Source organism: Danio aesculapii, chromosome 15 (genome assembly GCF_903798145.1).
Source record: "Danio aesculapii chromosome 15, fDanAes4.1, whole genome shotgun sequence".
Lineage (NCBI taxonomy): Eukaryota > Metazoa > Chordata > Actinopteri > Cypriniformes > Danionidae > Danio > Danio aesculapii.
In genome coordinates, this window is record NC_079449.1 from 23085704 (window position 1) to 23098511 (window position 12808).

General features: G+C 37.8%; 1 protein-coding gene across 1 annotated transcript; it reads left to right on the forward strand.

Annotated features, from left to right (window-relative positions):
- The first annotated feature begins 1119 nt into the window (after positions 1-1119).
- Positions 1120-9817, forward strand: tp53i13 (tumor protein p53 inducible protein 13). The gene is made up of 9 exons (XM_056474221.1): positions 1120-1671; positions 1994-2065; positions 2159-2194; positions 2345-2403; positions 5587-5665; positions 6034-6162; positions 8015-8218; positions 8322-8943; positions 9024-9817. Exons 1-9 carry the CDS (start codon positions 1585-1587, stop codon positions 9137-9139), a joined length of 1404 nt encoding a protein of 467 aa, XP_056330196.1. The 5' UTR covers positions 1120-1584; the 3' UTR covers positions 9140-9817.
- The last annotated feature ends 2991 nt before the right edge of the window (positions 9818-12808 follow it).

The following is a 12808-nucleotide window of genomic DNA, read 5'->3' on the forward strand; positions in this document are numbered from 1 at the left end:
CATATTGGTACCTCAAAAGTATATATTAGTACCTAAAAAATATAAGATGAAAATTTTTGTACTTTTTAGGGACTACCGGTAATATGTACCCTTGAAGTATTAATATGGACCTTTTAGGTAAAAATTTATTCTTTTGAAAAGGTACCACCCCTGTGACAACTCACGTGCCTTTATTTCTGAGAGTGTAGCATATGTTTTAATACATTCATAACCACGTTAAAAAACGCTAGATTTCACTATCTATAATCCACAATACAAAAACTCCTGTATAGCAGTCCCACAACATTCTGACACTTGATGACACTTGAATACCTGTCAGAAAAGTCTATTGGCTGGGAATGAGCATTTACAGTGTCTGGTATAATGTTAATGTTGTTTTTGTGTGTTTACATAATGAATATGGCCACGGTGTAAATACACAGTACAGTTACGATCTTATTGCCACATTAGATCGTTATATTAACATGATATATGCCTTGATGGTGTGCAGGTGTTGTAGTGTTGTCCCATTTCTTAAGGGTAAATTTTGAAGCCATTCACACTCTGTTTTAAGGGCCTTGGGGTAGGGGTACAAAAATAGAATTGGGATTGGGCCTATTGTGTTTCTATCTCTCCAATATGACAGTGGAAACACTATACCTACACTACAAGTTCTGTCCAAGCAGTTTACAAAAGATGATTTTCATAGGTGCCCTTTAATATCTTTCTAATTTTTAGTTAGCCTTATTAAAAGGTGTGTCTTTTCATCTCTTCTGCGTGAAAATATTGATTATTGACAGTTTGATATGTTCCTGAAGTTTGACTGAATTTATGCTGTCAGTGCACTTTCGTACTGTTGTGTCAACAAGCATTATGATGCAGCCCATGGCCGCCAGTAAATGCATTTCATGTGGTTAACTATTTTATGCCAGATGTAACTAATAGAAATAAATTGTAGCTAAATTACATGGAAAAAATCTTAGTGTATACATATAGACAGATGGATACGGATTACTTTTTTATGGATACAGATTACAGACAGTTCCTAGTTGGTGTCTATGACGTCAATGAGTCCTAAAGGTTGAAAACGAGTTATGATCCACGTGAGCCGCCGTAGTCAAATTTATGTATTCCCTTAAGATTTGCGAACACTGCTTACATTATTGTATGAGGTTAACGCGCTCTCAGGCTGTGCTCACCATCGTAAACAGAGGACGTGTGCGTGCATTGAAGCTGTATTTGTGCTTACAGCTCGCTATTTTCCGATTGAAGACTTCCAACTTATCAACAGATAAACATCAAAAGTTAACAAAGGAACTCAAGACTTAAAGTAGGATTTAAAAACATCTCTGACGGATATGTAATGCTTTACTGCGGATCGCCATGGCATTCCCTGTAAATTGTAAACCGAACGAGATTAACTTGCGGTTTCGAAAGTTTAAAACCTGACTTTCCAATAGTGAAAGCTCAGCATGGATCGTCAGACTCGGATATTTGACACGGATATTTGCATTTTTAAAGTCCTGTCGATTGCTGTGATTATGTGGCAGAGACAGAGATACAGCAAACCTTACCGTACCGAATGTATTTAACTCGGATAAAGACATGGGTCGACAAGTGGTTTTCCTGTCAGGATTGATTTGTCTTTGTGTGACACGATGCTGCCCATCCAGACTCTGCGACAATGGCAAGGTAAACATTAGTATTTGCCTCGTTACATTCACTCAAAATTGTAATAATTGAGAAGTACTCGGCAAGTAGTTACAGTTGCAATCTTGCTATTACAGTCTTCATCTAAATCTATTTACTCTAAAGCCAAAATATGTCTACTTGTTCTGTATGCTTGCCGATTATCCATATTTGGGAAAGTACATTAAATTATGATTTACCCATTTGTATATATTCATATTCTTTATATTCTTCTTACGTAAACTGTGATGTTTTGGTATAAATTATGATAACCAAGAGATTATCTGCGATTTTTTTTTATTTATTTATTTATTTTTTTTATTAGACAAATTTGGTCACGGACCTACCAGGACCTGAAGAGCTTCTCTGTCAAGAGCTCTGGCCACAGTCTCAGCTGGTAAAATATGCTGCATTCATATTGAACAATACAAGTCATAAACACGCTGATGATAAATCTGTGACTGACAGGTGTTTATTTTTGTCATTGCAGAATGTTCCTGATATTGACACAATTCACACTGTTGGGGTAAAGATAATAATTATGTTGGCAACACTGTTTACTCTTGACCTATTAAATAATGAAGTTTTGATTTAAATAGCATTAAATGAGCTAATTATAGTATCTAATATAAGTATTAGTAAGTGTCATGTAACTCTTGACTTTTGTCCTGTGCAGGCATCTGATTACATTTGTATGGACACACCTATTAAATACAATGAGAGCTTACCCACCCAGTAAGTTAAGACACGCTCAGATCCTTCATCTGTTATTCCTTATCTCTTCATTTCATTTAGGACAGGGAATTGTAAAGAATTAGATCCGGTTCCAGTTCTGATTCCTCTTTACTACTGTGCTTTCATATCGATTTTCGTAACACAATTTGTAGTCTCTCAACTGGGTCAGGAATGATTTGTTAGCAAATCAGACTACACTAGGCATGCTGCATGTTTTTAATCACAAAAACGCCAGCTCTAATGAATAATTTGTTTGAAAATTGGACTGTAATGATTATATGTTTTTAATTCATCTAAAAAGTATTTGCTCATATGAGTCGTTAATTCCAAAGTCCATTGAAATTGATTGTTCTATATATTTTCGATCTCTGAATATCTGACTATTCTGAACATGGTGTTCATGGATTATAGATTAAATTTAGCAGCATAATGCTGAAAAAGGATAGCACGGTGGTGCAGTGGGTAGCACAATTGCCTCACAGCAAGAAGGTCGCTGGTTCGAGCCCCGGCTGGGTCAGTAAGGCATTTCTGTGTGAAGTTTGCATGTTCTCCCTATGTTGGCGTGGGTTTTCTCCGGGCCCACAAGTCCAAAAACATGCGCTATCGGTGAATTGTGTAAGCTAAATTGTCCGTAGTGTATGTGTGTGAAAGAGTGTGTATGGATGGGTTGCAGCTAGAGGGGCATCTGCTGCATAAAACATATGCTGGATAAGTTGGCGGTTCATTCCGCTGTGGCAACCCCAGATTAATAAAGGGACTAAGCCGAAAATGAATGACTGAATCTGCTACCTGTTTGCCCCTACAACACCTAACCCTACCCTACACCTAATTCTAACCTTACCTGTATACTGACAAATGAGGGGAGACATAATCTGGCAGAGGTGCCTTTTTCTGTAGTACACGGCTCATAAAAGTCATTCATTAAGAAATTGAACTACAATCATTATTAATTACTTATTTTTATTCACAAAAAAGGTTTATATGAGTTATTTGTTTTAAAATTGGACTAGCTACGTGGTGGCTCAGTGGTTAGCACTGTTGTCTCACAGCAAGAAGGTCTCTAGGTCAAGCCCCGGCTGCGCCAGTTGGCTTTTCTGTGTGGAGTTTGCATGTTCTCCCTGTGTTCTTTTGGGTTTCCACAGGGTGCCCTGGTTTCCCCCACAGACATGCGCTATAGGTGAATTGAATAAACTAATTTTGCCATAGTGTGTGAATGTGAGAGTGTATAGGTGTTTCCCAGTACTGGGTTACGGCTGGAAGGGCATCCGCTGCATAAAACATATGCTGGATAAGTTGTCGGTTCATTCCACTGTGGCGACCCTGATTAATAAAGGGACTAAGCCGAAGGAAAATGAATGAAAATTGGACCACTGATTACCACTCATAAAACCGCCTTTCCACTGCGGATTTGGACACGATTGTTGAAATACGCCCCCTTGTGGCAGTTGCACAGAATATGTAGTTTTGTCATGCACCATGGAAACCTGATTCTAGCGGTGTTGTCTGAAATGAAGTGCAAAAGCATAGAGCCTTTACTTGCTGTATGTTCACCATGGTTGAATAAATAAATACTAGAAACTCATCATAGACTGCTAAAAATTTCAAGGAAATGTAGAGACAACGTTAAAAATAATATTTTATCACTCAGTTTTAGAGTTGTTCATTTAGATATTAAGCTACACTCATTACAATGTACGTTTTATGTACAATGTACGTTAAATGGCTTATATGTTTCGAGAACTAGCTCATAATAGTCATCTGTTTGAAATCAAACTACAACTATTATTACAGTGTGTGTCTTTATTTTAGAAAAGAAATATGGCATATACAAATCATTTCAGAAATTAAACAATATTGTTCACGATGTATGTTTTTGATACATTAATATGAACTGTCATTTGTTCAAAAAATCATCTTAAACATCTTAACAGGCTCATATGCATCATTAGTGCAGATACTAGACTACACCGATCACATTGTATGTTTTTATTTAGCAATATTCTGCAGCCGGCTGCTAGCTCTCTGCAACTCTCACATGGTCGCCCACTGAAGCTTAGCAAGGCTGTGCCTGGTCAGTACCTGAATATGAGACCACATGGGAAAGCTAGGTTGCTGCTGGAAGGGGTGTTAGTGAGACTAGGCGGGGGGTGCTCAACCTGCGGTCTGTGTGGGTCTTAATGCCCCAGTATAGTGAAGGGCACTCTACACTGCTTCGTGAGTGCTGTCTTTTGGATGAGACGTTAAACCGAGGTCCCAGGATCCTGACTCTCTGTGGTCATTAAAAATCCCTTGAAAAAGAGTAGGGGTTTAACACTGGTAACCTGGCCAAATTTCTCCACTGGCCTCTGTCCATCATGGCCTCCTAACCATCCCCATATCATAATTGGCTCACTTTGTCTCCTCTCCACCAATCAGCTGGTGTGCGGTCTGGTGCATTATGGCTGCTGTCGCATCATCCAGGTGGATGCTACACACTGCTGGTGGATGAGGAGATCCCCCCCACCCCCCAATGTGTAAAGTGCTTTGAGTGTCCAGAAAAGCGCTATATAAATATAAGGAATTATTATTATTATAAGAGACTGCTCATAGGAATCAATGCTTCAGAAAATTGGATTACATTAGGGTATCTGCGGGGTCTTAAAAAGTCTTACATTCACTGTAATATGGTGTTGTAGGTTTAAAATCATATTAGACAGGTCTTAATTTATCTTTGGCAATGTAAAGTTACTCAATCGGTACAACCAGCAATCCATCTTAAAAAAAGAAAACGTTTAGCAAAAGTTAAACTCGATTTACCAATTTGGTTTAATTCTCTTTCTTCCCACAACATTTGTTTCTAAGTATGTGTTCAGAAATTAATGTTTGAATTGAAGTGTTTGAATATTAATGGGGCAAGTAAAAATATTTTCCACTGGCCATTACAAAAAAATCCTTCGTGTTATAGCGTTAAACCTTTAGCGCCTTAGTGTTAGTCTAAGATTTCATTCATAATGGTCTTAAAAAGGTTTTTAAAAGTCTTAAATTTGTCTTGGTGAAACCTGCACCAACCCTGCTACACTGATGGCACTGGTCATGTTTGATTCACAGAATCAGAGGTCATTCATGTAAAGAAAAATCCATCCCTGTCTTCATATATGTGTTTAGTTGTGCGTTATCAATTTCTCATCTAATATTTTTTTCCAGTGGGGATTATCGGCCTGTAGAGGCAGAGAGTGGAGAGTACATCTACTGCCCTCCTCAACGCTGGCTAAACAACCTCAAAGTAATCCACTATCACAGTATTTATATCTGTAAACCTGTTAAAGGGATAGTTCACCTTTACTCGCACGCACATGGTTCTAAACTTTTATTTAAGTTTTGATAAAGTTGTTTCTTCTGTTGAACATAAAGGAAAATATTATGAAGAATCCTCAGTAGGCATGAAAAACACTGGAGGTCAATGGCTATTTTTTTGCCCAACATTCAGAATATCTTCCGCTGTGTTCAACGAAAGATAAACTGTTTTGGAACTAGTGGTGGATGATTAAATGATTTTCGGATGATTAAATGAACGTACATTTTTGTGTGAGCTATCTCTTTAATGAAGCTAATTTCGAACATTAGTACCGAGCGTGATGTGTTTTTTGACAGAATGGAGGCCTGGTGTTTCTGTATCACCCGTGTGTCTCAGCGGAAGCTCGCAGGAGTCTGGCAGTGTTGGCGCACTCATGTCTGTCTCATTACATCCTCACACCTAACCCGTGGCTCAGCCAACACAGAGTGAGTCACACGCATCACCATTCACATCATGTAACGCAGGTGTTCAGACCACTGCTCGACACTGAAGGGTTGTGGAGTCATCGTGTGGATTAGGAAAAGTTAAAGTTTTGATTTTAACGCAAATACTAATTTATTTATATATCAGAATGTACTTATTTTAATGCAAATAGCAATATATGACCTGTTTTTATTTTATTCTACCACACATAATTACCAGTATATTTTGTTCTGATTGTATCACTATATTTCACTAAATATGTCTATAATTTATCAATGGATTGTTTTTTTTTACACAATGTTTATTTCTTTTTAAGTATACAATCGTTCATCATTAATATATGTTCATTTATTATGCAAACCTATTATGCACCTTAAGCCCTGGTCAGATCACACAATTTTGGCATGATTTCTTTGACATAGGGTGTCGTGGGGATTCGTAAACGACAAATGAGCATCGTGACACAAGATTGAATCGTGTCTTATTGTGTAATGGGGGACAGTTCACGACAACCGATACCATGCCTGCAAGGCCTCACAATACCATCGCAGAAAGTCTAGCATGCTTAATTTTTTTCTCGTGCTTCACGACGAGTTGCGTCATGTGGGTGACACTATGTAATAGAAGCCCATAATATCTTGGTTATCTCAACAGGTGCTGCCGTTAATGTGCCGGTCAGGTAATCAAAAAATACTCTGCATATTTACTATGGGTGGGTCACGGGCGGATATGATCCATCATTGGTAATGCAAACTATAACAATTTTTCTAAAATATTAAGGTGTTTTAAGCTATTTTATTTGACAGACTGGCACAAATATGCAGACATCTCCATTCTCACAACCAGTTTCTGAGTTCTCTCATCCTTCTAACAGAGTTTGTTCTTTCGTGGTAATCTGGGAACATGTTTAGTGCTGTGAATACATTGTAAAAGCATTTCCTGCTCATTCAAATTTGTCATTAATAGCGGAAACAGTTTAATATAGGCTTATCTGAAACTGTGAATATTTCACTTTAATTTTATTTACGCTAGATTATTCTCGTGTTTTGGCGCTGAAGCAGTTTTGAAGCACTTCACCTCAAAGGTTATTCGTTATTCTTTTTTATCTAGTTGTTAACTGACCAACAAAAAGTACATTCGAAATAAGACACAAGTTATACCAAACAAAATTCGTTTTTAAAAGATATTTTTTCCAAGAAAAATATACTAATTATTAAATAGTTTGTTTGTGCCCGTTCTCTGCGCAACTGTGCGGTGATGATTTGTTCCGCTCCATAGAAAATCTAGTCTCACTGGCAAGTTCAGGCTAGGGAGTGTTTAATAACATTGGCAGGAAAGTATACAATTAGTTTTTAAAGAAAATCTTTTAATATTAAAAAGCAATCATAAGTTTGATCCTTTCAATGTCCTAATGAATGCCTTTAAAGAATGCAGCCTAGTTGTCAGCAAGCATCAGTGTATACTGAGATTAAAATAAGATTCAAAAAATTGAAATTGAGATAAGGTAATATTGTTAGAACAACACTTGTGACTGCTTTGGGAAATAACACTGGTCGTAGACATCATGGGATGACTGATCGTAAAAGAACGTGTAGTCTGGCACATTTCTCACCCACGACTAGTCAAGATTTTATCAAGAAAAAAAACAGCATAATCTGACATAGTGACTTCCGAAACCGACAATGAAAATCCTGTGATCTGACCGGGGCTTTAAAGTGTTTTAATATACACTACTCAGATGTATTCCTGTGATGAAGTTGAAATACAAAATGCCTGATGCGTCACCTAATGTGCTTCTACATATAAAAAGCACGAATTCTAACAAACATCTCATGTCTGTTATCTTTCTGACAGCCTTTAGCTGTGGTCTCCTGGGGTCGCTCACTAGAGATGACTCGTATCACACTTAGAGTTTGCGATTGGCTGCTTTCTATTTCTCCTAATATTACTCCAGTCAGTACAAGCCACGGAGCAAAGTACAATCTGTATTTGACAAAACCAGCTGTGCACAAAGCAGTGAACACCAGCCAAGAGATGTCCAGAGTGGAGAGATTAAAGGTGAAAGAGGCCAAAAATAAATAAATCAGGACAATTTAGTCAGTTTATGTAAATAAAAATACGTGTCCTAACCTTGCATGCTCACTGTTTCTTTCAACGCCAGTCTCTGAAAAGCTGCTGCATGGGGATTCTCAGTCTCAAAGGAGAACGGAGAACCAGAAAGACCAGGATGGTCCTCAAGCAAGCCTCAGAGGATGCGGAACGGAAAGAAAACGTCAAACTTATCAGCACAGACAATGCAAAACTGAACCATACAGACACACTCTCACAAAATAATACAATACAAACTGTTACACAACCTCACGGTTCAGCCAAGGACTCTGAGCAACGTGAAGAAAGTGCTAACAATCACACAAAAACAACTGAACAACAGTTAAACAAAGTCACTGAAAGACAAAAATACCCAACAGACAGAAAAACGCACAAGAAAACAGAAGGTAAGAAGCATCGCATTAAGACTGACACGAAGGCACAGACGTCTGAATCTGAATGCGGTGAGTTTGGACAGTGTGGCGTCCCGGACTCTAATCATATAGAGGGGTCGATAAGGGGAGAAAGAATTCCCATTCCTCGTACGGATGAGGCTGTGTGGGCAGCAGGAGCGGTGGGTTTCATCTTAGTGCTTCTCACTCTGTCTGTGCTCCACACGCGCCTCTATCGCCACTGTCAGCCCTCCACCAGCCTCTACTGGCACGACAACCAGCAAGACTATGACAATGTGGGTGGTAAGTACACAAGTTCCTCCAAGTGTTTCATATTTAATCCCATCATTGATGAAAGGCTTATCAAAGAGTGTCGTTTGTAGACATCATCCGGCGCAGGCTGAGGAAGTTTGGACGGAGGAGGAAAAGGAGCAGTTTGAGCAGGAGGCCAGAATGTCCATTGCTGTCCAACTCCAGCAATGATGAGAACTCTGACTGACTCTGACAGTACTGTTGAAGTTCATAAATCAATGATGAAGAACTTTAGTGTCTTTGTACGCACATGGCAACACTTCGAAAGACAATTGCTCTCTGGTACCTCATAGATTGATAGTAACTGTTTAGATTTCTACAATATTTTTGCCATTCAGTATCAAACCCCCTTTAAAACATTGCCTATATTGGGTGTTTTGTTGCGTAGTAGGATATTGGTAAAGTGGAAATAGATGTAACAGTCTTAAGCATGGTGATGTATCTGAATGTAACGATTATTATTGAAGGAGATCAAAGAGCAGGGACAGTTTTTTAAATTGTATTTTATATGAGTTGCAGTAGATTTTAAGATGTAGAGCTTGCAGAGTAAATCCAACACACCTCCAGCATCATGGTGTGTGTTTCTTACTCTATAGCTCCATCTGTTGGTAAGCATGACTAGTTTATGTGTCACATGACTTGACACAAGGAGATGGCAGCAGAGAGCTCTTTAGTTCCACTGGCATGTTTTCAACAGTTTGATTATGTAACTGTGTTGCACTAAAGTTTACCTCATGCTTTTCTTCCAAAGTGTATCGATCAGATCCATAGCAAGTAAGCATGGGGTAAATAAATATTTTAAAGGGATAGTTCACTCAAAAACAAAAGTTCAGGTAACTGTGAAATAATTACACTTTTGTTTCAATCCTGTTTGAGTTTCTTCTGTTAAACACAAACGAAGATATTTGGAAGAATGTTGCCATTGCATGTATGCAGCCATTGATTTCTATGGGGCTTTTTCTACTATGGATGTCAGTTGCTTCCAGTTTCCATTTATTCATTTTCTTTTTAACTTAGTCCCTTATTTAATCTGGGGTCACCATAGCGGAATCAACCGCCAACTTATCCAGCATATGTTTTACGCAACGGATGCCCTTCCAGCTGCAACCCATCACTGGGAAACACCCATAGACACTCATTCACACACACTACGGACAATTTTAGCGTACCCAATTCACCTATACCACATGTCTTTAGACTGTGGGGGAAACCGGAGCCCCCGGAGGAAACCCACGCAAACACGGTGAGAACATTCAAACTCCACACAGAAATGCCAACTGACCCAGCTGAGGCTCTAACCAGCGATCTTCTTGCTGTGAGGTGAACATACTACCCACTGCACCACCGTGCAGCCCCTTCCAGTTTCCAACATTCTTTAAATATCTATTTTTTTTCTTCAACAGAAGCAAAAAAAGTGAGTAAATATTCATGTTTGGGTGAAATATCTCTTTAATTCAGATCGTGTTCATAATCCACTTATTTTGTATTGAGATACTCTACACCCTAATTTATAGTGTGTTGAAATGAATTAAATAGGGTGGTTAAATGAAAGACAAATCCAAGCGATCTACTGAGGCAATGTTGTGGTAAATGTGTGTAATGTATTTATTATACTTTAAGATTTCCAAACCTTTTTTTAGGGTATGCCTAAAATACAACAGTACACATGGCTGAAATCACATACCGTCTTCCAATAAAATTGAACCATGAATTAGAATCAAAAACCCAGCATTCATTCGTTCATTCACAATTTTACAAGAATGACATTTGTAAGAGACCTCTGATTTGTTCATCTAATGTCTCTCAGAATCCAATATTTATTAGGTAAATATCAGAGAAAGTCTGTATAGCAAATATAATATAGGATGAGAAGCATCAAAACAATAAAAGTTTAATACAGCTTTTAGTGCGATATTTATTGATCCATACACTGAAATGTATCCTGTTGGGTTCATTTTTCCATTTTTTTTAAACGAGCCCTTTCGTTTTTGGACCATATGCAATTTTCAGTAATATTTTGGTTGAATATATTGCATACTTGATTCATTTTATAGTTATTTGTACACTAAAGTCACATGATTCTAGACTGTAATGATTTCTCAATGAAGTATTGTCTGGGCTATTACATGGATAAAGTCTTGCAAAATCTTGCTTATCCGTCCAAAGGGGCCAATCTATTAGTAACAGCAAAACAAGCTTCAAAATAACAATTTGACAATGCTCTATCCCTTGATGACAAGATGTTATTACCTAATATTCTACCTATGTAAAAAAAAAACAATGTATTCATGGATATTCATCACAATAATTTGAAAACACTCATTTTTTTGGGGGGTACTTACCTACCATATGTCCCTCTTAACCTTTTGTATATTGGATCAGATCGTTTTTATGAGGCCCAAAACAAAGCAATTACTTCTCAAAATAATTAACCGTATAATTGCCTCAATGATAACCAGGGTCGTCTTTTGCAAGCGTGAGTGGTTGTGAGTTGTGCAATGGAAGTGTTTGGAAGTAAAATAAAGAATGCAATGCAGTCTGTGGATCATTGGCTCACGGCTATGTTGTGAAACCAAAGCATAAAAAAAGAAAGATGTTATGCACAGAGAAACACGAGCTGAGCTGATAATGCCCGATAGAGTGGGGGAGATATTGAACACGTCATGTTTTTTTCCTGGGAATAATATTTGTAAAGGAGCTGTTGATGTGGAATTGAACCAGATTTTGGTAAAAATACAAACAAACAAAAAATAAAACAAAAAAATTGGGCAAAAGAGTTGTGTAATAATTATTGAATGACACAAAGAAAAAGTACAGAACTACAGAAATGTATTTAACACTTTATATAAAAGGCTTTTTTTGTGATGGCAGCTTAAAGATGTTTTTCACACACTTCAAAAGAGTAAAAATCTTGATGGTTCTGTGGGTCTCGTCTTTCAAATCTGATCTTTATTTTGTATTTTCTATTGATTCAAGTCAGGGGATTGGCTGGGCCATTCTACAGCATGATTCTCTGAAAGGCATTCGAGCGTTTCCTTGGCTGTGTTTTGAATCATTGTCTTGCTGAAATGTCCACCCTGGTTTCATCTTCATCATCCTGGTAATGTAGAGGTTGGCCTGACGCAGCTAATATTCATTTACAGCGACGAAAAGCAGAGGGTTTGTGAAGAACTACTGAGATATTTCAGCTGCTGTCTGGTCTTTCACTGCCTTTCTACAGCTCCCTTTCTTCGTGTGTTCTATACTTTTTCTCTGTGTCATTTCATTTTATTATGCATAACTTCATTAGTAAAGTAAATAGTTTTGTTTTGCACATATGGATTTCTTTGGTCATTACCAATATCTGTTTAAAATTTTCAAGTCAACGGCACCTTTAGAAATATATTTTCTGAGAAAAATTGTCACGTACAATACTTTTTTCCCCCACTGTATTTGCTTATTATTTAAATTTCCAATACAACATAAATTAATTCTAACAGTTCATGTTGGCTCAAATGAAAGTGGTGGCATTTCCATCAGTGAATGATAAATTAAACTTCGGATCTGTTTAAACACAATGCTTATGATATCTGGAAATGTTGAAGGTTCTGTTGGAATTCAATTGGCTATTTCCTTCTTCCTTGAAGGCACACTGGCAGGGCTCTTGGCACGCTTGTAAGGTTCGTTTTATCCAAGAAGGGAAATGCTGTTGCATGTTTCAGGATGTGTTGTCCATTTTTTTCTTTTTTTCTTCGCTAGTATGCAACGTGAGAAAGAGAAATGTTTCTCACCCTTTTAGGCAGTCCCCGATTTAGAGTCCGTTTGCATTATATTTTAACCGCTGTAAAATGAGCCCAGTTGTTCAAGGAATGTTACT

What these genes read in the sequence shown, in the direction of transcription:
- tp53i13 (XM_056474221.1), top strand. Translation starts at nt 1,585, where the DNA reads ATGGGTCGACAAGTGGTTTTCCTGTCAGGATTGATTTGTCTTTGTGTG. An exon ending in TCTGGCCACAGTCTCAGCTG is followed by an intron (nt 2,066 to 2,158) that starts GTAAAATATGCT and finishes TTGTCATTGCAG; the next exon opens with AATGTTCCTGATATTGACAC. An exon ending in ACACAATTCACACTGTTGGG is followed by an intron (nt 2,195 to 2,344) that starts GTAAAGATAATA and finishes TGTCCTGTGCAG; the next exon opens with GCATCTGATTACATTTGTAT.